At 41.2% G+C, this 26,104-nt stretch overlaps 2 protein-coding genes across 2 annotated transcripts; one reads left to right on the top strand and one right to left on the bottom strand.

Annotated features, from left to right (window-relative positions):
• Positions 1–550: 550 nt before the first annotated feature.
• On the bottom strand, positions 551–12,191 carry LOC139418752 (finTRIM family, member 83). Its single transcript, XM_071168426.1, has 7 exons — positions 11,487–12,191; positions 10,805–10,900; positions 10,282–10,515; positions 9,215–9,374; positions 8,966–9,022; positions 8,281–8,349; positions 551–3,899 (listed from the first exon to the last, which is right to left on the bottom strand). The coding sequence occupies exons 1-7, from the start codon at positions 12,075–12,077 to the stop codon at positions 3,370–3,372; spliced, it is 1,737 nt and encodes a 578-aa protein (XP_071024527.1). The 5' UTR covers positions 12,078–12,191; the 3' UTR covers positions 551–3,369.
• Positions 12,192–18,145: 5,954 nt separating this feature from the next.
• LOC139418750 (finTRIM family, member 82) lies at positions 18,146–25,838 on the top strand. Its single transcript, XM_071168425.1, has 7 exons — positions 18,146–18,988; positions 21,147–21,242; positions 21,546–21,779; positions 22,044–22,203; positions 22,420–22,470; positions 22,632–22,700; positions 22,933–25,838. Exons 1-7 carry the CDS (start codon positions 18,395–18,397, stop codon positions 23,451–23,453), a joined length of 1,725 nt encoding a protein of 574 aa, XP_071024526.1. The 5' UTR covers positions 18,146–18,394; the 3' UTR covers positions 23,454–25,838.
• Positions 25,839–26,104: the final 266 nt, after the last annotated feature.

The following is a 26,104-nucleotide window of genomic DNA, read 5'->3' as shown; positions in this document are numbered from 1 at the left end:
TAGTGTTGTGTTGTGTAGTGGCTTTGCTGGCATGCATCCCACTTTAATTTTTTTTTGCCCCACCAAGATTTACATTATAAAATTCCCACTGCTCACACTGCCAGAGAGTGAGGAGGGTATGAGTGAGTGACATAGTGAGAGAGAATGAGAGAAAGTGAGTGACTGAGAGATTGAGTGAGAGTGGGAGACTCTATCACTCACGTTCACTCACTCTCCCCCTCTCTCTGTCACTCCTTCACATGCACTCTCTCTCTCACTCACTTGTTTTGACCTGCTGTTCTCTGTCTCTCATCATATGTTTTTATTGCACTGTTTATCAATGATAAAACATAATGCAAGTTCTTAAGTCTACTATAAATATAATATCATTACACTTATTAAAAGTGTACTTTATATTAATCATTTTTCCAGTCTTTTAATATACTATAAATAAACTATCATCAACCTTCAGTATACTTATTAAAAGTGTACTTTAAATTCATTAAAGTATACTATATGCTCACTATCATTCAACTTAAACACACTCATTAAAACTATACTTCAATTTCAATCGCTTTAATTGTAATTTATTATATTCATTCAAAAGACACATAGTTTTGTTTTTATGAAACTTTGCTTGTGAGTGATCAAGTACACTATAAGTATACAGTGCCTTGCAAAGGTATTCATACTCTTTGTATTTCTTTAAATGTTATTGTGTTAAAAAGTGGGATTAAAATTAATTTCATTGTAATTTGTTGTCAACAATGAACTCAAAGTACTCTGTAATGTCAAAGTAAAAAATTAATAATACAAATTAGATAACTAAAATATAACTATTGCATACGAATTCAGCCCCTTTGTTACGGCAAGCCTAAATTAGTCAAATGTGGCTTAACAAATCACATAATATGCTACATGGACTATGTGTGAAGTAATAGGGGTTGACGTTATTTTTTATGATTAACATTTCCTCTGTCCCCCATACAACATTTGTAAGGTCCCTTAGTCAAGTATTGATTTTCAAGCACAGATTCAACGGCAAAGACCAGAGAGCCTTTTGAACGCCTCATAAAAGGGCAGTGATTGATGGTAACAATATCAAATCAGACATTGAATATCTCTGTAAGCATGATCAAGTGAATAATTATGCTGTGGATTATGTATTACACCACCCAGAAATATCAAAGATACTTCTGAAATGAGCTGCAGGACAGGAATGAAACTGCATAGGGATGTTACCATGAAGCGATTGGTGATTGTAAAACAGTTACAGAGTTAAATGGCTGTGATAGGAGAAAACTAAGGTTGGAACAACAACATTGTAGTGACTCCACAATAACGATTTAAATGACAGAGTGAAAAGAATAATACAAATATACAGAATAAAAATTGAATTTTAACATCGGCTGAGAAGATTATTATTCCAATAGCTAATGTGGTTAATGAGTAGAAGTGTATTTGCTAAGTCTTGTAGTGAGGAGACTATAAATACAGTTTTAGTATATTTCTAATTTATGACAAATATACATACAATGTATTTAAGGCGTATTCAAAGTATATTTGTTTTGCTCTTTGTCTAATATACCAAGAATATACAAAAGTACATAAAAAGTTCAAATTCTGATAATTTTAAATGTATTTAATATACTTTAAAATGCTGATAAAATACAAATAAAATGTACATTAAATGTATTTAAATTCTTCCAATTTAGATAATTTGAAATATAATTAAAATACGTTAATGAAGTATGATTTAAGTATATTTAAATATATTTTTTCCCCCCATGGGTTTATACTGCAAAACTTTGTTTAAGCATTGTTTAATGTACTAATGACTAAGCACTACTAAGCAAATTGACTTGTCCCAGTAGTGTTGTATTGAGTTGTAGTGACATGTTTTGGGGATTTAGGCATATATACAGTGGCTGCGTTTCAAACTCAAAATAGACAGCCCTCGGCCCTAAACCCCCAGTTTTACATCGTCACATCCGAGTGTACGTTAAATGTCCCTTGCCCAACGGAGGGAGAGTGATGATTGGAGAGGCAATGTCCTTGGTTGAAATCTTGAAGTTGAGCTAAGAAAAATATGTCTAACATATCTAGCTAGCACTCCTGTCAGGTAGCTAGCTACAGTTTCCTATAGCTGGCTAGCTAGTTTTATAGTACTTTATTCTAATAAATTTCAAAATTCCAAAAAATGTGTTTATAAATCTAGCTACGTTTTATAGGCTAGTAAGCCAATTTTCCAACGCTAAAATATTGATTTTAGCGTTGGTATATATATTTTCTAGCAAGCTAGCTTCATATTTTTTCCTGACATGCCGAAAATGCAGCCTTGTTGATTAAATTTGACACTTCGCGGCCACAAGTTTGACATGTGACTACAGTTTGCATTGAATTGTGTGTCATAAAAACCCTGCAAGTTGTTCACCCGCTCCCTCAAGATAAATTGAGACCCGAGGGGGAAACGTAAGTGAATTGGATTTCTACTTAAGATGGCAATCAAACTGCATCCGGTTTCGACTGGGATTCCCGAGAGGGAAAGTGGCTAGCGCAAGGGCTGAGGGGGTAAAAATGACGTGTTTGGACTGCAGCCAGTATCTATTATTTTGAATGCTAGAAAGTGAAAAAAAAGTATGTAATAAATTAGATCAATAAAAAGCAATTAATATACCTATTTTTATTTCTCGCTTTGTGACGGACAGGCACGATATATGCATCTTCTAGAAGATGCATATATCGTTCCTTTTAGCGGAAGAAGGCTATACTGACTATCGAATTGAAACTTAAATGAACATTTATATGAAGCGGAAAAAGTAGCCGGTTTACAGTGAGTCGGCTATTTCAACAATGGCCGGCCCTTATGGAAAACATTTTATATAAAGACCTTTCTTCCAGGTCTTCCATTATGGCAGTAAGGGTCATCCTAGCTTCACAGTTCCTATTACAATTATTCCAAATCAATTATTGGGTTGAATGCACACGCGACAGAAATACTATATTAGTATAAAATAAACGTGTATTACACATTCCAGTTTCTCTGTGTGATACATGTATATACAACTTCAGGTGTATTTTATTAATCTGATCCATAGAGTATATTTGTTTATCAAATATATTAGTTGACACTTCAGTCTATTCTAAAGTAGATCCTTCATGATTATGAAAACATTATAGATAACATGTTTATTCCCAAATGGTCGGAGATATCTCTCTCTAGCTGATGATTTATATACAGTATAAAACATGAATTCAAACCTCAATAGAACAAAGTAAAACATTGCCAAGGACACCATCAAATTACAAATGCAATTATATTACTTGAATCACAATACGTATGATGACCGATACATGGACAATCGTAATTTAATCATAGGTAATATAATATTATGACAGCTGACGGATGGTGACCGCTGACTCATACCAGACCCAAAAGCCTGGGTAGACAGGCTCAGCAAAGGAGGCCTTGAAGCGGTGTATGAGAGACATGGTGTCCCCCACAGTGTAGAATGAGAGGGTGCCTGCTGAGTGGTCCAGGAAGACACCTATCCTGGATGAGTAGGGTGCATTGATTTCCACCTGGTCTTTACCATATCGGGCGGAATAGCTGGAATCGGAGCAGAAAAGGCTCCAGGACTTGCGGTTGTAGCCGATGCGGCAGCTGTCCCCGTAGCCTACTCTCTTGATGCCCTTGTAGGTGACGCCCACGGAGGCCCCCTCTCCACTCCACTCCACCTCCCAGTAGTAGGCACCTCCAGACAGGGGCTCTTTGCAGAGAACCTGGGGCAGGCAGTCAAACCTGGAGGCACTGTCAGCGTAGTCCTGCGGTTCTCTCTTCAGGGCTGCCTTCCTGTTGCCTCTAGACAGGTATAGCTGGCGGTAGGCTGTGTTGGGGTCCAGGGTGAGAGCGCAGGCATCTGAGAGAGGAGAGAGCGAAGGCATGTCATGAGTGAGTGCCACTGTGTGAACTGAATGCTCTTCCTTTCTGTGGGCTTGATCATTTAACCCTTATACCCATACAATACTAGAAATTACAAGGTTAGTTATGGAATGTAAAAGGTTGTTTAAAACCAATACTATACACAATCATACAAAACAATGGCTGCATTTAGACAGGTAGCCCAATTCTGATATGTTTTTCACTAACTGGTCTTTTGACCAATCAGATCAGCTCTAAAACATATTTGATGTGATTGGTCAAAATACCAATTAGTGAGATTTTTTTTAGAATTGGGCTGCCTGTCTAGACACAGCCCAAGTCCCAGATTTAAGTACCATATCGTCTAGCACATCTCCAATCTGAAATGTCAAAAAGGTCAGACGTAGTTAGTTGAATTACCACAAACATAATATTGCAAATGCTACCAGTCATTCAAGTCAGCAAAGTGACCTTGAGTTTCACCAGACAAACTAAGGGCGAGTAACGTAGCCTGGTCCCAGGTCGGTCTGTGCTGTTTTGCCAACTCCTCTGGTAATTCTCATGCATTGGCAAGGCAGGACAAACAGATCTGGGACCAGGACACCAGGCTATGATTAATGGGACCCTGCAAGATTGTAGTTGGTCTTATTAGATTTGTCCTGCATGTCCAGTATGGGGTTTGTGTCTGTCCCAATATCCATTTGGATTTCAGTTAATTCATACCATATACTGTTCAGAGAATTAAAAAATATATATTTGGTGCATAGACATTGATAAAAGCAATATTCTTTCAATTATGGATGTAATAAAAGTAATTTTCTTTCAATTATGGATACATTTCAGGAAAGTGCTTCTGCCTTCTTGATCTTTGCCTTTACCAAGAATGGTAATTGAGGTTCTTATAAATCATTATGATTACACATTAGTTTTGTTACACATTTGATAGGACTATTAAGGCTTTTCAATAATTTTTCTAAAATGACTTGCAATTATTACAATAATTTTTTAAAGACAATTGTCTTTAGTGTTGGTATGCCCATGGATGTAAAATAACAAGCAGGACCCACAGGGAACCCCCCCCCCCCCCCCCCGCCCCCAGAAGACCCTCTGTAAAACCATTCCCATTCCCTGACCCCCCCTCACTATAATTACAGTTGTAGCCGCAGCCTTATATATGGAATCTCTTCAGCAGCATATTTTGTCTTAAAAAACACAAGTAAATAAGTTCATAATTCTGAACATTACAATTAAGTTAGCAGACTTGATGAATAAGGGTGGGTAATGATGGAAATGGTTTAATGAAAACAAGATATGACATACAGTGCATTCGGAAAGTATTCAGACCCCTTGACTTTTTCCACATTTTGTTACGTTACAGCCTTATTCTAAAATGGATTAAATTGTTCCCCCCCTCAACCTACACACAATACCCCATGTTTGCAAATGTATTTAAAATTAAAACTGAAATATCACATTAACATAAATATTCAGACACTTTACTCAGTACTTTGTTGAAGCACCTTTGGCAGTGATTACAGCCTTGAGTCTTCTTGGGTATGATGCTACAAGCTTGACACACCTGTATTTGGGGAGTTTCTCCCACTCTTCTCTGCATATCCTCTAAAGCTCTGTCAGGTTGGATAGGGAGCGTTGCTGCACAGCTATTTTCAGGTCTCGCCAGAGATGTTCGATCGAGTTCAAGTCCAGGCTCGTGCTTGGCCACTCAAGGACATTCAGAGACTTGTCCCGAAGCCACTTCTGCATGTCATGGCTGTGTGCTTAGGGATGATGTCCTGTTGGAAGTTGAACCTTTGCCCAAGTCTGAGGTTCTGAGCGCTCTGAAGGAGGTTTTCATCAAGGATCTCTCTGTACTTTGCTGCGTTCATCTTTCCATTGATCCTGATTAGTCTCTCAGTTCCTGCTGCTGGAAAACAGCCACAGCATGATGCTGCCAACACCATGCTTCACCGTAGGGATGGTGCCAGGTATCCTCCAGACGTGACACTTGGCATTCAGGCCAAAAAGTTCAATCGTGGTTTCATCAGATCAGAGAATCTTGTTTGTCATGGTCTGAATGTCCTTTTGGTTGCTTTTGACAAACTCCAAGCGGGCTGTGTCTTTTACTGAGGAGTGGCTTCCGTCTGGCCACTCTACCATAAAGGCTTGATTGGTGAAGTGCTGCAGAGATGGTTGTCCTTCTGGAAGGTTCTTCCATCTCCACAGAGGAACTCTGGTGCTCTGTCAGAGTGAACATCGGGTTCTTGGTCCCCTCCCTGAACAAGGCCCTTCTCCCCCGATTGCTCAGTTTGGCCGGGCGTCCAGCTCTAGGAAGAGTCTTGGTGGTTCCAAACTTCTTCCATTTAAGAATGATGGAGGCCACTGTGTTCAATGCTGCAGAAACGTTTTGGTACCCTTTCCCAGATCTGTGCTTCAACAAAATCCTGTCTCGGAGCTCTTTTGCTCTGACATGCACTGTCAACTGTGGGACCTTATATATAGACAGGTTTGTGCCTTTCAAAGTCATGTCCAATCAATTGAATTTACCAAAGGTGGACTCCAACATCAAGGATAATCAATGGAAACAGGATGGACCTGTGCTCAATTTAGAATCTCATATCAAAGAGTCTGAATACTTATGTAAATAAGGTTTCAGTTTTCTTTATTTGTAATACATTTGCAAACATTTATAAAAACCTGTTTTCGCTTTGTTATTATGGGGTATTGTGTGTAGATAGATGATGAACATGTATGATGTATTTAATCAATTTTAGAATAAAGCTGTAATGTAACAAAATGTGGAAAAACAGAAGAGGTCTGAACACTTTCTGAATACACTGTATATAATCAACTTTTAGAAAGCTCATGTTCTGAGCTAGCCATTAAAAGTATGGTCCTCAGATCTAAGTGAATCTGAACAACCCTTTAACTGGAACAGAGTATGGAAAAATATGACCTTGACATCCCATAATCTGAGCCCTCAATTTACACTTTATTTGAACTGTATTTAACACCAAGGAAAGTTATATGATGAAATTGGCCCCTAACTGTTCACTGTGTGCCCTAAATCAGGTAGACACAGTCCTTCATATAATGTGGGTGTGAACTGCAGTTAAATGCTTCTGGGACAAAGTTACACATTTTTTTTCAAAGTGCATGAATGTAAATGTTCAATCTGCTATGTTATATTACTTAACGGTGATAGCTCCTTGAATCTCTCAGAAGATTACTGCTGGCAGGGGGAAGGCATGATATGGGGAGGGTTCTCTGGTCTCTGGGAGGAAATGGGAAGGGAGGGAGGATGTAAAAGCATCCTCAGTTGACAAGGAACCTTGGATGTTTAGGGGAGTGGGCACTGACAACTAACCTGTGTTGCTAGACGGGGTGGAAAACATGGTTACATACCAATTGTACTATTACAAAATCCTTTTTGATCAAGATAATTATTTCTGTATGTATTTACTTTATCTGTATGTACTTACTTTTTTTTTTTAAGTTGTGGAGCCCATAGGTACATGTTATATAAACTGAATATATGAATTGACACTGTACCTGTAAACCACCAAACAAAAAAATTCTGAAATAAAAACTTGTGACCCTGCAGGACAGGAGTGCACCAGCATGCAGGTAGAGTAGAACAGCTACAGTAGCTCATGTACTATAGACTTGGTTCACCTGGCTGTGCTGCTGTATGTGCGCCTGCACCCCCTCAGCCAGGTCAGAACTGGTGGTACTCTCTGTAGCCACGGCTAGGACGAGATGACCGACCACTCGGCCCATCTGGTCTGGAAGATCGACCACTTGGCCTATCATCTGGAATACCACCGGAGGCAGAGCCATTTATTTACATGTATAGCTCGGACCACAGTTATTCAAATCTGCTTGTGACCGATGTTTCCCTTTCCGCATGCTCAGTACGCACTTCTATTCTATACCTTGATTGTCCTATTCAGAGCAGGTTTTAAACTTGCCGAAGCTGTAGTGTCCAATAGTTGTAGTAGTCAAGTAACGTAGCTTAGAAAGATTTGCCAACACAGTGATGTCATTCTGTATAACCCTTTTACAAACCTATACTCCCACTCACCGCAGTAAACCGGTATAAAGTTCATTGAGCATGCCCACTTACAAACCTAGTATCTAAGGAATGTGGTAAGACTACTCCCATCACAGCACTAGCCTGTTTCCATGTGGGCTGGGCGCCAGGTAGTATTTTAGACTAACTCCTGTCTTTATAGTGGTTTTAACGCAATTTATGAACAGTAGTTCACACTTAAATGATCAAATAGTATGAATAATTAAATGGCACTAGAATGAACCCTCAGTCCTATAGTATTTGATTTGGTAAGTTTAGTCACTGAAGGTGAATCATTAAATAGACGTACATTTCAGGAAGTCTTCTCTGTGCTGGGGCTCCTGGCTTGGTGTCTTGTACACGGCAACAACTGCATCGGCTACAAAGAGAAGAAAATGCAAAAGAAAACAAAAAACATACACAACACTGTATTTGGATTGTACAATATAGCCTGATACTGCATGCATGGAAATGTACTTTACAATCTTGGGATTTATTAGTGTTTCGGATATCCCCAGAAAATCCAACTTTAATGAGTGTGTGTTTGTGTAGAATTGCTTGATGCGTGTGTGGTGTTCTAAGAGAGTTAACTTATCAGCCAATGTAAATATTCAGGGCCACTTGAGCCACCACCTGACCTTTGAGTGCCCTCTAATAAAAATCAAGGTGCTCAGACTACTTTACTATTCCAACAATACTAGAGGAACCATTTTGTTTTCTTATGCACAGCAGAGCAATAAGGAAATTATAATCACTCAAGGAACCATTTGAAATTCAGATTATGCCGTAATTGTCCTGTGAAAATGTTATTACTGGAATTTAGCTACAACACAAGGCAAGCCCATATTTCCTCAGCAACCACTTAACAATGTTGTTTGGGGGTTTGATGGAGGCCTGGTGGAGTGGTGGGGTCGATATTCTTGTTTTTGAACTAATACCATTCCAAGTATTTTCCAGAATGAGATCAGTGGGGAGTTTCATGTTGATTGACTCACCTTTCACAGTATTTCTCCTTTTGGCTTCATCCAGTTGGCAGAAAGGCATTTTGTTCACTGAAACAGGAAAATTTCTGGTTGAGTAAATATTCTCTATATGAATATACTGTAAATTACTGAATCATTTCCAAGTCCATGGTTTTAAAAAGGACAAAAGCCTGGGGTTTAATCTAGGTCTTGGCTCTACATCACTCATTCAGCAATGGCAGTAACTAACTGAAGTTACAGTGCATTATCTCACTGCCTCACCAGTCTTGGCCACTTTGACCAGCTCCTCATTGCTGATGTCATGGAGATGGACCTTCATCTCAGAGACAGCCTTAGTGACGGGTCCGAAGGAGAAGTAGGGGTTCACTGAGACTGTGGGCAGCTCCTCAGCCTCCGTCTGAGCGATTAGCATGTGGTAGCTCTACAACAGAGAGGATAAGAGACAGTTAGCTGTGTGAATGGATGAGGACAGACACGCCCTCTTTTCAAATGACACATTCATCATTTGAATTTGCTCGTGTCATTTCCTGGCTTCATATTTCCTGGCTTGAATTATTATAGACAGGTTGGTTGTTTAACAACAAAACTATGGGTCAAAACAGACTGGGGTCAAAACAGACTGGGTTGGCTTAGATTGTTGACATGTAACTATTTAGTCTTCAATGTTAATTTAAAAACAAATGCATTTGCACAATTGTTGTCTCAAATACATCGTTGCAGTTGTTCGTTAGCAAGCTAGTGAATTTTTGCCATATTAGCATAGACGTGACATCAAAATAAGACATGGTATCAAAAATAAAGATAAAACATGCCAGCTACGAGTCTCCACATTGCAGCTTCTTATCATTGTTACTTGCCATCTGGCCATCCAGAATCACAACAACACACGGCCTTCTGCCCCATTGAAGCGGCAGGAGCATTGGGCCAGTAACCGAAAGGTCGCCAGTTCGAATCCTGAGCCAACTAGGTGACACATCTGTCAATGTGCCCTTGAGCAAGGCACTTAACCCAAATTGTGCAAAGAGTTCTGGTTATTTTGGGGTGATGAGCTTGGCGGGCCACTCAAATATGAGATATATAGTGTTAGGGGGAAGGCAATGTTTAAAATGGCTTGTGTCATTCCTTGGCTTGAGCCCAAATATTATAGTAGTTGTTTTAGGGTGAGGGGTGTAAGACTTTAAAGCCTGAGAGAACTAGCACCTCTGAACATCATTTGCGAACCAAGTGCTCACAGATTTTACGGTGGTTCCTAAAACAAAGCGCACTGAACGATCGCAAGACAAACGCTAGAACCACATTCGGTGCGATGTGTGCAAGCCTTTAGTCACCTGGATAAAGTGTATGTGGTCCTCTGTGCGTGACAGCTGTGTGATCTCGTTGTCTCGCTTCTTGAGGTCAGCGATCTCGTGGGTCAGACGCTCGAGGTGACCCTCAGCGTTGTTCAGTGCTGCCCTCTTATTGGAGGAAATTAGCTTGGTCATTTCCTGTTGCATCCTCTCGATGGAACGCATCATGTCGCCAAACAACTTCTCACACTCCTGCATAGCCCTCTGGGCTGAGCTCTGGAGAGGAAAGGGGCACACTTAATGGGCATGCTGTTAAAATCTCTAAAGCATTTTGGGTTGTACCAATACACCCAGGAGGTCAGTCATAATGGAACTCTATTGGTGATGTATTGATATTTGTGATCATGAAATCTCTTGGTGGGAAAATATAATTTGTCTCTCCAGGACACACATTAGAAATATACACTGTGAGTACACCTACAGTATGTTTAGTATGACTTAACAGTATATTGTAATTGTGTAATTTCACAACCCACTGTGTTTTATGTGCTATAGAGACATGTACCTTGAGTGAATCTACAGCTTGTTTCAGCTCCTCCATCTGCTTAAGCCTCTCATGGATCCTCTCCTGGATCTCTGCCTGGGTGGCACCCAGACGTTGCTATGGATGGAGGACACAGGATGTCAGTGACATAGCCCCACAAGTCAGACAATTGTTTCAAATACTGATCAACCTAAATGCTACAGACAAAAATCGTGGCTGAGTGAAGTGGCATCTTTTTCCTCCCCATTCATGTAATTTGAAATGGCCTTCAAAATGCATTATTACAATGTGCATTAGGTTCAGACAATGCAGTAATAAAATCTAGCCAATAGTAGTTCTTGGAATTAGAAGGTTGCAACACCCCACCCCAGCCCACACACATTTACAGTAACTGCTTTCACTCATGTGGGTGGGTCTAACTGATTGCCTGAAGTATTTGTTTTAGGGGCTTGGCTGATACTAGCTACTCTATTCCAACAATCAACCTGTTGCTCTCAGTCACACAACTGCAGTCAATTGGCTACAGAAACCTTATGGTTTTGAAAAGGCAAATTATTGAAAAGCCTAGAAAAAAGTAGTCGTTTTTTTCCCCCTGTTACACGAATGGCTTTGTCATTTAACAATACAGAACGTCAACTACTTCAAAGAGATAAATCATTGTAATATAAAAGTTTGAATCAAAAATCATGCAAAGCCGTTTTACCTGTTCTTCTGACCTCTCCTGTTCGGCAGATACCATGTCGTGACCTTTGTGCTCCTTCACAGTGCACAGAACACAGATACACATCTGGTCCGTCTTGCAGAAGAGCTCCAGACCCTTCTGATGCTGGGGGCAAATCTGTCTGTCCAGATGGCCGATCTCATCCACCAGCTTGTGCCTCTTGAAGGCAGGGTTCTCATAGTGGGGCTTTAGATGCCTCTCACAGTAGGACGCCAGGCACATCAGGCATGTCTTGATGGCTTTGTGCTTCTTCCCAATACAGATATCACATCCCACATCTTGTGGTCCGGCGTAGTTATAGTCTGGGTCTGGAGGTGGAGGAGGGTAGGTCTCAGACATCCTGGGTTGCGAGTGGGTTGAGTGTGTGGAGGAGCGGGAGGTCTGGAGGCGGCGCGGGGTGGGTCTCTTGTTGTAGGTGACCCGACAACGTGGGCAGTTGTAGGAACCGGTGTGGTCAGCGTGGTCCCAGTAGGTCTTCAGGCAGATGGAGCAGAAGATGTGGCCGCACGGGATGGAGACTGGGTCTCTCAGGTCTTCCTTACACAGATGGCAGCTCTCCTGGTCAGTAGACATGGGGATTCACTGATGCACCCTGGTGCTGTTAGGTTCTTGGTAGTAGGAGGCTAAAGACGAAGTGAGACTGTCAAATTTTCGGTCTGTCCTGTCCGTCAGGTCTGAGCAAAGTGAGCCACAGGTGCTTCCGCAGCATGTTATATAAAGTAAACAGTCAGGGAGGGAAGGAGACTAAACTGGTTAAGCAGAAACTAGTAAAACGTGGGTGGGGCCAGGTGAGGACAGAGTGTCAATGGAACCATTCAACAGCCGTCAATCAGGAAGAGGAGTGTGAATACAGAAAGTGAGAGGAATGATTGAATTGTGTGATCTCAGGTTTGAACTTTGTTTTGACAGTACTGCAAATAGATACTGTAGTTACAAATATAGATAACTGTTGGTTTCCATAATTTCCAACAGGGACTCTACCCCAGACACAGCTCACATTTTGACCCTCGTGTTGTTTGTTTATGCAGTGCAATATTTTTATTTAACATGTGACATAAACATGGTTCACTGCACACAGTTTAATTTCACATTGGATTTCCCTGCACATCTAATAATGTAAGATACGTGTCACACTGGACTTCACTGCACACCTAATGAAGTACCAACATCAGTTGTACACAAGTGATACGTTTCTTTGATAAGTCACACTACAAAAGGGTAAACTATTAGTCTAACCCACTAAATGACAAGAAGTGGTTTGTCTAATGTTTTAAAATTCAGCCATGTTTCAATACTAAAAACAAAGGACAAAAAAACTGGTTGGAGTTGCCTTTTTATCAACAGCACAATTACTAAATATTCCATTAGAATCTTTACCATTAAATCACAATAGAGTTTGCAGAGGTTACTTGAATTTTTTTTTAAACAAACTTACAAATAGGGCATCTTTCACACTAGTTCTAAAGTCTGGCCCGAAGCATCCATCAACACCTCGACAATGACAAAACATGTTAGATACATTGTATACACAATTCCATCATACAAGTAGATTTGCAGATCAGTTAAGGTCTACCTTCAGCGTGACAAACAAACACATGGCCAACAGAATCTCAGGTAAAATGGCTTTCAAGATGGCTGATTCCATTTCCCTCATTACTGCCACTTATTGGTAGACCTCTAACAATGCCCGATCTATTACAATATTTTAAACATTAAACACATTCTTCTAAAATGCATTCTAATTTTAAATGTACTCTCTGTCAGTTCATGGAAACAAAAAAGATCAATGACCATATATCTCAAATGCCATAGGGAATAAATATTTTTTTCTCAGGAGGCATAGGGAGGGGGCATATTTTTGCATGTAAGAATTGTCCATAGTGAGATGAATCTGAATCTGTTAACATTGTCACTGATAAATGTGGCCCCTAGTTCAGGAGTTTGGCTTCAGAGTATTGCTGCTGGTTGATAGCCTCCAGCTTGTAGTGAGGGCATGGCTGTGGGGAAGAGTGATATGATGGATGCCCACTCAGGTCCAGGTACACACTGACCTCTTGGTACTTGGAGAGCTAAAGCCTGGTAGCAAATCAACGAGGGGAGGGTAAAGAAGACATTTTTTGTGGACTTTTTTTTAGAGTGACTAATGACAAAATGGATCCCCTTGCCCTTCCGCTATAAATTAAGTTGGCTGGTTGGAATCTGGCTTGAGCAACAGGAAGTGACTTGCAATAGGTGTTCATCACCCTGCTATGCGATTGAGAGCAGTTTATTATCAACTGTTTATTTCCCATTTCTCTTCCACTCATTTCCTCTCAATCCAAATCCTGATTCTAATTGGATTTTATTTTTTCTCCACATTTCTCCTCTTCACATCAGCCTAAACATTCCATTCCAAGATGGCTGTCAGCTTGTTTCGGGGTTGTTAAAAATGAAGAATGTAATGTGACCAGGCTAGATGGCCCAGATAACACCAGTGTAAAGAAAACTGCTTTAAAAAAGTACATTGAGTTAGTCAGAGCATAGTGGCTATATTCTACACACCAAATGTCATTGTTATAGGGTCTGCAAGTCATCCTGAACAAGTACTGTAGCTGACATGCTACTCACAAAATGTCCAGTGTCATGTTTGACGAGATGGTTGCAAGAGATTATTGCACATGAGGTGATCTGGTCAGTTTTTTGTGTTGTAGAATGTAGGTAGAGATTGAAATCTAGGTTTAACCTGAAATTGCCCCAGGGCCAGGGAAATTATAACATGATCAACATTTGCCAAGCAATTCATCTTATTAGTTCTAGATATTTAAACAAAAATCTAAGTTTGGGGTTTCAGTGTCTGACAGTTTTAGAAGAAGCCTTGATATTTTTATAGCTGGCTCACTCACAGCAGTAGTGCTGTTACAATTATCCAGTTTGTAAATCTGTGAATCTTGCACACACAAAACAGAAGACAGCAATGCTTTATTTATTGGTTGGATTGACTCTGTACTTTGTTTGGGTATACCAAACATTAGGATCACCCCCTCACCCCTATTTGCCCCCAGAACAGTCTCACTTCGTCGGGGCATAGACTCTACTACAAGGTTTTCGAAAGCGTTCCACAGGGATGCTGGCCCATGTTGACTCCAATGCTTCCCACAGTTGTGTTAAGTTGGTTGGATGTCCTTTGGGTGGTGGACCATTCTTGATACACACGGGAAACTGTTGAGCGTAAAACAAAACAGCAGCATTGCAGTTCTTGACACAAACCAGTGCACTTGACACCTATTACCATACCCAGTTCAAAGGCATCTTTTGTCTTGCTCATTCACCCTCTGAATGGCACACATACACAATCCATGTCTTACATTGTCTCAATGGATTCACTGGTTGCTTTCATACATTTCCATGCAGAGCCAATGTTAAATCTACAACCTACATTTGCATAATACATTTCTGTCTCTGTTTTCCAGGTACTTTTCCAAGTGAACTGTCCAAAGTACCACACAAATGTCATAAAAAATATATATTTAATCCACATCAACAATTGTCCCTTTTTGCCCCTATTTGTTGTGGAGGTCTGTTCTGCAGTGTGCAGCAACAACCTGTTCCCTGTGATCTGGCCCCTGTCCAGACTCCTCCTCGCCAGCCCTGTGTATCTGCCAGCACTAACAAAGGTAACCATTGTTCCAAGGCAACACTTGTAAATACTTTGTCTCTCTCCATATTCTGACCAATCACACACAGACACAGCTGGGTCTTTGACTTCTAGGTTGCGTATCAAATGGCACCCAATTCCCTACATAGTTCACTACCTTGACCAGCAACCTATGAGCCCTAGTGCACTATAATAGGTATTAGGGAGCCATTTAGGAAGTAATCCTACACTCTCACAGCCATTTTGTAATTTCTTACTCACTGACTCTCCACAACAACATCCCCCGACTGAAATCTCCTGGTTACCCCCGGTTACCCCTCACTACACCTGATGCAAGAGAATGTTTGGTTTAATGAATGTTGACCTTTCACCTTGTAGGGTTTTATGCCTGACTGATCAAAAGACATAACTAGGACATGTTTATGCATTTATGACAACCAAACTGCTTCCTCGCCCAATAACTTTGAGTGATGGGCATTAGTCTCTCTCTATTAAGTACATTGCAAGACATTGCAGGCCTTGTGCATTGCTTTTCATAAAAATGGGAAGTGTCTGTACCTAATCAGATGAGCCTAACTTGTATACCTGTGTGTTGTTACTGTATAACTAGATGAATTTTTTTCACATAAATCAAGACCATGCATTTGGCAGTGTATGACCCTTTCCATCATAGTCTGTCTGTCTCTCTCTCTCTCTCTCTCTCGTTAATCAATAAGGAAAACAGAGGGCTGCTTTTACTCTGGATTGGTCTACTTTCCTGGTATCTGATCCACACAAAAAAAAGAGGAAGAGAAACTGGCTTATCAGAAACCTGACCAAATACGGAGAGAGGCGAAACTATCTCTAAAGTGCAATGATGTAAGATATGCAATGAGGGAGGAGTTGCGTACACGGCCTTACGCAACCGGTTGTTTCGGTGGCCCTGTAATTTAAATAATTGTAAATTTAGTATGCCTATCAACTCTTCTGGAATAAGATAATTCAGCAAACCATTTTATCTCTAAGGTCCACTACCTCACACATTACCTTCTGGCTACAGGGTAATGAGCTTCTCATTTAGGTCCTCTTTAGTGAACTAGTGAGAGAGAGAAATGTGCACTACAGTATGGCCACATCCTTGGCCCAAGAGGAAACCCAGGTGTAAATTGAAATGCAAATGGGGTAATTAGTTCATGATGTCAGAATTGATCCAGAATTCTAGGGTGAGAATGGGCCATCCCACTGGGCACACACGTTAATTCAATGTCTATTCCATGTTGGTTTCATTGAAACAACGTTTATTCAACCAGTGTGTGCCCAGTGGGATGGGTCTTTAAAGCGAAACCAGAAGTTGAAACATTAACAAAGCATCCTCCCGGTCCCTGTTTCCATAGAAAGCTGAGGGATGGGCCTGGAGAAATGTATCAAAGAAATGTCAGCAACTCTGGTATGCTCCCATGGTGAATTAATCAGACACACAAAAAAAAGACAACGTTTTGATCCGAGTTTGATCTTCGTCAGGTCATAGACAAATTAATAAACAGAGCAAGGACTGACCATCCATGATATCAAAAATAGTTTTACCATGTTTTGAAGCTATATAGTGTTAGTTTACATTTACTTTGTTTACAAAAATTGTAGTACAACAAGCTTATATTTGGGGTTCTGATTGGGTATGACAGCTGAAATAAGCTCACAAGTTATATTCTTCAAGTATCAATGGGTACATATAATGAATTTTTTATTACAAAAATGTATGTAGCAACTGCAGATTGCCCCTTTAAAGGCTTACTCTTTAAAGCCTTTGTAATATTACTGTAATATTACTAAATAAGCCTGTCATGGGAGAAAGAGGATAGGATGACACTTGGCAATATAGAAACCAAGGTGTGTTTCTTGAAAGATGGACTGTACATACCAAATACTAAAGTAACAAGGGGACTTAAGTCATGGGCTAGATACATTTTTACATGGCACAATATCTTAAAAATATGTGAAGCATTCAGATCGACATCAGACAGATAAACCTGTAAGAGATAGGAATGTTTTGTCAAACATGTTTCTGTGATTGCAATGTTCTCTTTTGGCTGCCTCTAATGAGCATTTTTTTTCTCTCTCTGTTTAACACACACCATATCTACTTTTACTACTCCATGCACCTCTGGTGGAGGCTGCTCACAATAATGGCTGGAACGGAGCAAATGGAATGGAATCCAACACATTGGAACCATGTGCTTGCTGTATTTGAAACCATAATACTTATTCTGCTCCAGCTATTACCACGAGGCCTACCTCCCCAATTAAGGTGCCACCAACCTCCTGGGATGCATCTGTTGGGCAGTTAGACTAGTTCAACAGGCTGCTGTTTAAATATATACAATAACTTCTGTCCTGAACTCTAACTGCTCTTTGTCAAAACACCTGTGGCAGGTAGTTCAAACAGTGACAGGTACCGCTGTTTGTTTTGGGTCACAAAAGATAGAAAAAGATCCCCTCTGAAATTTGAAATGTGTCCTATCCTATCCTGTTTGTGGTGGGAGCAGGTTTGTTTGTTCAGTGGGTGGACTCCAGCCCCTTCAAAACCTGATCTTCCACAAAATGTGCATTTATGTCTATTCATCTGCATCTAATGTAAGGCCTATGACATCTGAAATTCTGTTCACTGTTCCAGTTGAGTTTGAGGGTGAAAATGGGAAAAATTGTTTATATTTGAAAACAATGCTGTATCTCTATCTCTGTATCATAGTCTCTGATCAGCACACAAAACAATGATTAACTGATCCAGCCTACAGTGTAGTTTGTACACTATCAAGTCAAATACAGTTAAAAAAAATAGAATCAGACCAAACACTGAAACCCCCCCAAAATGCAGGCATATTTAGCAGCAGTTAGTGCCTCCCTGTGTGATACAATTCATTCATTCTCCCTGCCTCAGCCTATCCCCTATTTTTTTTTTTTAATCTCCTTTCAGCCCGCCCCCTCGCTCTCTCCCCCTCCCTTTAAGTCTCCTACAGCCTTTGCTCAACCTGTTTTCTGATCTGGGCTGAGCTCTACATACTCTCTCAGGCAGCACAGGGGTAGAGCCTGCTTTCAATCAATAACCTCTGGAATTCAGAAATACAAGTAGGTCCTGTCTCTGGCAGGCTCTGCCACACTCTTGTGGACGGCGGACTCCCTAGTGCACTGGTTAGATCCCTCTGTGGATTCCTCTGTCTGTCTGCCTTTCTCTCTCTCTACAGTTCTGAGGAGTGTTTGTGTAGTGTAGTGAGTAGCGACGATGGCTGATCCCACGTCTTCGGATTACTTCAGCTGCCCACTGTGTGTGGGGCTGCTGAGGGACCCCGTGGCTATCCCCTGCGGACACAGTTTCTGCATGGACTGCATCAGCGGCTACTGGAATGAGGCAGACTACACAGGGATCTACATCTGCCCCCAGTGTAAGATCACCTTCACCCAGAGGCCTGTGCTCAGGCCCAACACTATGCTCACCAAGGTGGCAGAGAAGATCAAGAAGACTGGTGCCAACCTCAACCTGAACCTCACACCCCCAGGGAACACCTTTGCTGGGCCTGCCGACGTGCCCTGTGACTACTGCTCTGGTAAGAAGCTCAAGGCTGTTAAGTCCTGCCTGAACTGCCTGGCCTCATACTGTGAGAAGCACCTGAAGCCCCACTATGAGTCAGCCACATTCAAAAGGCACAAGCTGGTGGACGAGCTGGGGAACCTGGACAGAAAGATCTGCCCCCAGCACCAGAAGTCCCTGGAGCTGTTTTGCCGGACTGACCAGATGTGTATCTGTGCCATCTGTACTGTCAGCGAACACAAGGGACATGACATCGTCTCAGCCGAGGCAGAGAGGAGTGAGAAACAGGTAAGGAGAAGAGATATGTTTCTTTCTATCCGAGTGTCAGGCTTAACTGTGAGTTTTATGGGAGTAGCCCAGACCTTGACTTGTAGGTTTACAATTTTTCACAGAATGATTTGTATTTAGAAATCAAAATATGAATAATTTAAACTGAAATCAAGTGTGATGTGAGGATATCTGGATACTTTACATACAATGTAAATAACTTGTTCAGTCGGTCATATGGCAGAAATCAGTACTCACAGAAGGTACAAGGCACAGTCACTTTAAGGGGAGTGTTCTAGAACTGACTCAAAGGTTAACTGACTAATGGTTTATTCACCAACACCTCCTTCCCTTCTAAAGAACCACATTTCTCTCAGTGAGCGATCAGAACTAGGTAGTTAGTCAGAGGGGAAATACGGGACAGGGATGTGAGTGAGTGGCCAGTGGATTATGGTGGTGCGTGTTGATGATACAGGAATGTGGGGTTAGGCAGACGCGTAGTATTCCCAACCCCCACTCCTCCACCCACTGCCACCACCTCTGCAACGTTTGTACTTTGACCCAGCTAGCTCACCAACCAGCCAGTGTTACCACCCACTCCTGCAGGTCAGGCAAGCACACTCACACATCCAAAACAAGTACAACTCTCTGATTAGCTGTGAGTTTGATCGAGGAATGTGTTCTTAATATGTGGTAAAGGTTTGTGGTGTTCCAGCTGTGCTTGATGAGACAGTGTTCCCTATCTGATAGCCATGTTCCCGGCTTACAAACAGGGGTCTCAAGTCCCAGGAAGACCCAAATACACCAAGGGCAGACCCAGGGTTTCTAGCCTGGTGTATTTGGGGCTATATTATTACAGAAACTAGAGACTCTAGTTTCCTGGACTGAACTTTGAAACCCACCTATGGGAAGGGGCTGGGTTTAAGCCTGGTAGTGGGGATGGTGATAATGGAATGCAGTTGTACCAGAATGCAGAGACTGAATCAAGGCCTTGTCTAACCGCATGTCCTATTTATGATCAACAAACCATTGACCTGACCATGACCAGCCACTGCGTCCAAATCAGTCTCCATTCGAATGGACTGCCAGAATTGGCAGTCAAAAGCTACAGTTTTTAAAACAGCCACAGTTGGGCCACATCACACTAATATACAGTATGTTACTTTTACATTAGTATCACCAATATCTATGACATTAATGTATATCAAGGACATTTATATGACATCATCGTAATACTGTGAAGAAAAGCTTTTTACAAAGGCCATAATTCAGCCTTTCTGTTTGCTAAATGGGGAGACTGGTTCCTCTCATCCCCAGATTTACAACATGACTCTCCTCTCCCATGGCTTCACTCCTTCTCTTTCACACTCCCTCCCTCTCTTCCCCCTATCCCCTCTCCCCAGATTCCCCACATTCCTTGAGCTTATCTTGAAGAATGGGCTGGTAGGTTTTGAGTAAAGGCTGAATTAGCTCTCCCTCTCCTCTCTATACTGTATAGGCCAGTATGTGTGCACCTTAAAACATCTCTTTAGAAGTCAGGCTCAGGCATACAGCAGTAGTTTCACATTCCTGGCATGGTCAGGATTCCATGAGGTTATTTTTCCCCCCCTCCTTCGGAGGTAAAGCCGCCCATTCTAAGTAGATCTTTAGAGCTAAGCTTGTTATGGGAAAAAGGCACTATTACTCTCATAGTATAATCGCATCTTTGTCACATAAGATACGTTTTTTTAACTTCATAAAGAAACACAAACGACCTATTAACTAATAACAGTATGAGAAATAAGCATTCGATCTTAATTGCAGAGTATAACATAAACACAAATAACCACAAATAAACCATTCACTGTTAACCACAAATAAACCATTCAGTGACAGTACATAATCAAGGCCAAGTTGGAAGGCATAACAAATTTAATGATACTAATCGTGAACTAAATGACATGCAAGGCCCTTAAATATTCACTCACAGGAGGCTGCTGAATGGAGGATGGCTCATAATGATGCCTGGAATGAAGTAAATGGAATGGTAACAAACACATGAAAAACGTGTGTGTCCGATACCATTCCATTGATTCCGTTCCAGCCATTACTATGAGCCCGTCCACCCCAATTAAGGTGCCGCCTGTGACTCACTTGTTAGAGGTATTGTGTTGATGATTCTGTGGTGTCACCTCAACAGAAACTCCTGGGAGTTGCTCAAGCTGAGATCAGACAGAAATGTCAGGACAGGGTGAAGGAGCTGGAGGAACTGAGAACAGCAGTGGACTCACTAAAGGTAAGGAGAAAATGTCTTGAAAACATTGTCTGATGATTGTCTATTTCATACACTAACTCATAACTGCTCTGTCATGTTCAATGTTTAAAAAAACGTGAGATAATTTTCTTGTTAAACTACATTCCTGATTCCCAATTAAAGCAGAGAAATGTAGATCAAATTAATGTGTGATGACCTTCTGCATGGCAGCCTGTAACTCACGATGTATCAATGATGACTGTGTCTTGTCTAGAAATGTACAACTAGCTTATGTGTATAGGCCTCTTGACCTGAGATAAATTAATCATTAACTGTGTTGTCCAGAGCTCAGCCCGGAGGGCCATGGCGGAGAGTGAGAAGATGTTTGAGGATATGATCCGCTCCATCGAGAGAATGAGGTCAGAGGTGACAAAGATGATTGGCATCAACGAGAAGGCTGCATTCAACCAGGCTGAGGGGCTGGTGGAGAGGCTTGAGCAGGAGATAGATGAGCTGAAGAAGAAGGAGACGGGACTCAAACAGCTGTACAGCACTGAGGACCACATCCACTTCCTACAGGTGAGACTGAGAGGACTACATACAATTACATACTGTATGTTCTGAATATTCTGTAGTACATACAGTACATTCACTTATAGTGGTCAGTGGATGTCCACTAAATTGTAAAGTGCAAGAAAATTGGATCTATAAAATGTTCAATATTGCAATGATATTAAGCAGCAATCAAAGTCATGGATCTCTACAATATGTTCCTCTGCTGCTCGTTCATTGTTGGTCCTTGAACATGCTTATTTGATGACACTCATGATTATTTTTATACAGAACTTCAACTATCTGTGTACTCCCACGGATGATGGCTTTATCCCCAGAGTGTCGGTGAACCCAGACTTCTCGTTCAGCGCAGCCAGGAAAGCCGTGGCAGAGATCAAGGATCGTCTGGAGGAGCTGGGTAGAGAGGAACTTGTGAAGATCTCCAAGTCAGGTCAAAACAACATACATAGCCTCCGTTTCCAGTCTTTCCCGTGTCCTATTTCAGAAGCAATTGTCTGACCTGTGAGACTAGAACATATACAACCAGTGTCTAACTGACCATCATTTGTTTTATACTGTGTATTGTTTTTAAGATATATCTGAAATTCTGTTAACAGTAGCCAAGACACAATGTTTTGCTGACTACCCTTTATATTGCCCCTCACAGTGAACGAGGTCCCTGTTTATACGACAGAAAAGAGAGAGAAAAGCAGCAGAGGTGAGTCTTGTGATCAGTGTACTGTATATATGTTTGTTCGTTGTGTAATGTTAGATAACACACTAGCAAACAAAAAATGTAATGGTGAAGGCCTATGAAGAAATTCAGTGCTGTGGATTTGAATAGACATTGAGACATTGTCTTCTATTTTCACCTTCTAGTCATAGAAGTCATGACAGTGGACAGCCCTCCTCCACCAGAGCCCAAGACCAGATCAGAGTTTCTGAAATGTAAGTACATATATGTTCAATTAGCACCTACTCTCAAACCTGGTTCCAGATCTGTTTGTGCTTTCTTACCAACGCCTATGGTCATTGTCATGCCAAACAATGACCATAGGAGTTGGCAAGATAGTACAAACCAGATCTGAGACCAGGCTTATTATCTCTTCATAAGCCTGTTGACTCAAACCTGTATCACAGAACAACACTAATGTTGACCCATTTCACATCCCTCCCCCAGACTTCTGCCAGCTGAGACTGGACCCCAGCACAGCCTACAAGGAGCTACACCTGTCGGAGAGCAGCAGAAAGGTGATCCGAACCAGGGACCTCCAGCCCTACTCTGACACCCCGGAAAGGTTTGACAGCTTCGCGCAAGTGCTGTGCCGCGAGGCCCTGTCTGGTGGCCGCTTCTACTGGGAGATCGAGTGGAGCGGGGAGTTCTCCATGGGGGTGGCCTATAAGGGAATCAGCCGCAAGGGGAAAGGATCACTGTGTCTGCTGGGCTATAATGATAAGTCTTGGAGCCTGCTGTGTTCTGATACAGGGTACTCAGCCTGGCACAACAGGGCAGATAAAGCCATCAATGCGCCCCATTCACCGAGGATAGGGGTCTACCTAGACCACTCGGCAGGGGTCCTGGCCTTCTTCAGTATAGGCAACCACATGACTCTCCTGCACAGGTTCGAAACCATGTTTGTGGAGCCCCTCTATCCCGGCTTTGGAGTTGGAACCTCGGTCAAGATCTGTCAACTCAAATGAACACTAACATGTGCCTCTTATTCCTTGGTGAAAAATATAATCACAGTTTTTTAAAGGATGTTTTGGTTTATTTTTCACACGGTTCGCTAAGCATCATTTGTAATTTGTTTTGTTTTTCTTTGAGACTGACTGTGCCACATTGCTCTATCCAATAGTTCTATTTTATGAATTTTCTAAACATTTGAATGAGCAGAGGTCCTAATAATTACATTGTATGTAAACATATAACCTTTATCTGACCAAGTATTCTTTATCTAATGGTATTTTGAAAAACTAGTATCTACATGGCCAACTAAATGTGTTTGTACTGTATGTAACAGTTAGCTTTTTATGACAAGAATAACTATTTTCAATAAAGATGAAATGACTACTCATATATATATATACACACACACACACACAAGTTCAACATTTGTGGATTTGGATTTTCAGCCACACTTGTTGCTGACAGGTGTATAAAATTGAGCACACAGCCATGCATTCTCCATAAACAAACATTGGCAGTAGAATAGAACTGAAGAGCTCAGTGACTTTCAACGTGGCACCGTCAAAGGATGCCACCTTTGTAAGTCAGTTCGTCAAATGTATGCACTGCTAGAGCTGCCCCGGTCAACGCTAAGTGCTGCTATTGTGAAGTGGAAACATCTAGAAGCAACAAGGGCTCAGCCGCAAAGTGGTAGGCCACACAAGCTCACAGAATGGGGCCGAGTGCTGAAGCGCGTAGTGCGTAAAAATCATCTGTCCTCAGTTGCAACACTCAATTACTGAAGTTCCAAACTGCCTCTGGAAGCAAAGTCAGCACAAGAACTGTTTGTCGGGAGCTTTGTGAATTGGTTTTCATGGCAAAGCAGCTTAAAATCATGATGCGCAATGCCAAGCATCAGCTGGAGTGGTGTAAAGCTCGCCGCCATTGGACTTTGGAGCAGTGGAAACGCGTTCTCTGGAGTGATGAATCACGCTTCACCATCTGGCAGTCCAACAGACGAATTTGGGTTTGGCAGATGCCAGGAGAACGGTACCTGCCCCAAGTCATAGTGCCAGCTGTAAAGTTTGGTGGAGGAGGAATAATGGTCTGGGGCTGTTTTTCATGGTTGGGGCTAGGCCCTTTAGTTCCAGTGAAGGGAAATCTTAACGCTACAGCAAACAATGACATTCTAGATGATTCTGTGCTTCCAACTTTGCAGCAACAGTTTGGAGAAGGCCCTTTCCTGTTTCAGGATGACAATGCCCTCCGTGCACAAAGCGAGGTCCATACAGAAATGGTTTGTCGAGATCGGTGTGGAAGAACTTCACTGGCCTGCACAGAGCTGACCAATAGTATGTGGACACCTGCTCGTCAAACATCTCATTCCAAAATCATGGGCATTAATATGTAGTTGCTGCTTTAACAGCCTCCACTCTTCTGGGAAGGCTTTCCACTAGATGTTGGAATATTGCTGCATTCAAATTCATCCCAAAGGTGATGGGGATGACACTCATGATTATTTTATATATATATACATATATATACATATATATAGCATATGCATATACTGCATATATATATATATATATATACTGACTGCATGCAGTATATGCAGTATATTCCAGTCTCTGACATTGCTCATTCTGATATTTCTTAACTTCTATATAATTTTTCGTGATTATGTGTGTATTGGGTTTTAAAAAATGTATTGATGTGGGTATTACTGCACTGTTAAAGCTAGAAACATTTCGCTGTTCCTGCGATAACATCTGTAAATGTGTGTACATGACCAATAAACTTTGACTTGATATTTGTGTGCCTTTGACCTAATCTGTCTAACATGTAATCAACTTGCAATTTATTGTCAAGGCAAACCCAAGGCTGAGTGTACCCTTAATTTTTTATTTAATAGAGTAATTGTATTTTTTTCCCCAAGGGGAACTTCAGTTGTGGCTAATTATAGTACAAATTGTTTATATTATCATCATCATTATTTTACATTAAATGACTGATTCGTTTGTGAGCTGTCAAATCAAATGAGGCATTTTTCTTGAGGAGAATCTGTTTGATATTAAAGTTATATAAGCTGTTTAAGGACTTAATGCTAACATGGCCTGTTTAAGTCAACTAGGAGATTATTATTTGCTTCATTCCAGTGACTGTTTGATGCTGAATATCAGTGAAGGCAAGCCCCACGGATTTTTACAATGGCCTCAATAGTGTTTAGTGTGAGACATGAACAGCCTAAATAATCACAACAATGATTTATTTGGGCCTTGTGCTGTGAACAGTCCTACATGACAAAACACTGTGATTCTGAGTGAATGTTAGTGATAGTCACTAATATTAATTATTTAGCCTACCATAATAAAAACATGTTTGAAAGGATTGCCGTTACAGTAGTCTTGCATGTCTTTTCGCTAAATTAATTGATATTCCTGTGTATTTATCAACTCAAACATATGTTTAATCCATACAAACAACCTGCCCAATGAAGCAGCTTCAAGTTTAGTTTTAACACCACAATGATTTCTGTATTTCTGTAATTCTACTTCAAGACAAATGTTTGTCAAGTGTTCTCTGCTCATAGGCTTCTTCTTCTTTTTTAAAGTTTTGTGGCTGACAACACCTATTTGTGTCTGCTTCTTCTCATCCCCATCCAGCGTGACAACCTCTGACAGACTCC

This window comes from Oncorhynchus clarkii, chromosome 10, assembly GCF_045791955.1.
Source record: "Oncorhynchus clarkii lewisi isolate Uvic-CL-2024 chromosome 10, UVic_Ocla_1.0, whole genome shotgun sequence".
Taxonomy (NCBI): Eukaryota; Metazoa; Chordata; class Actinopteri; order Salmoniformes; family Salmonidae; genus Oncorhynchus; species Oncorhynchus clarkii.
This window is presented reverse-complemented; position numbering and strand designations above follow the sequence as displayed.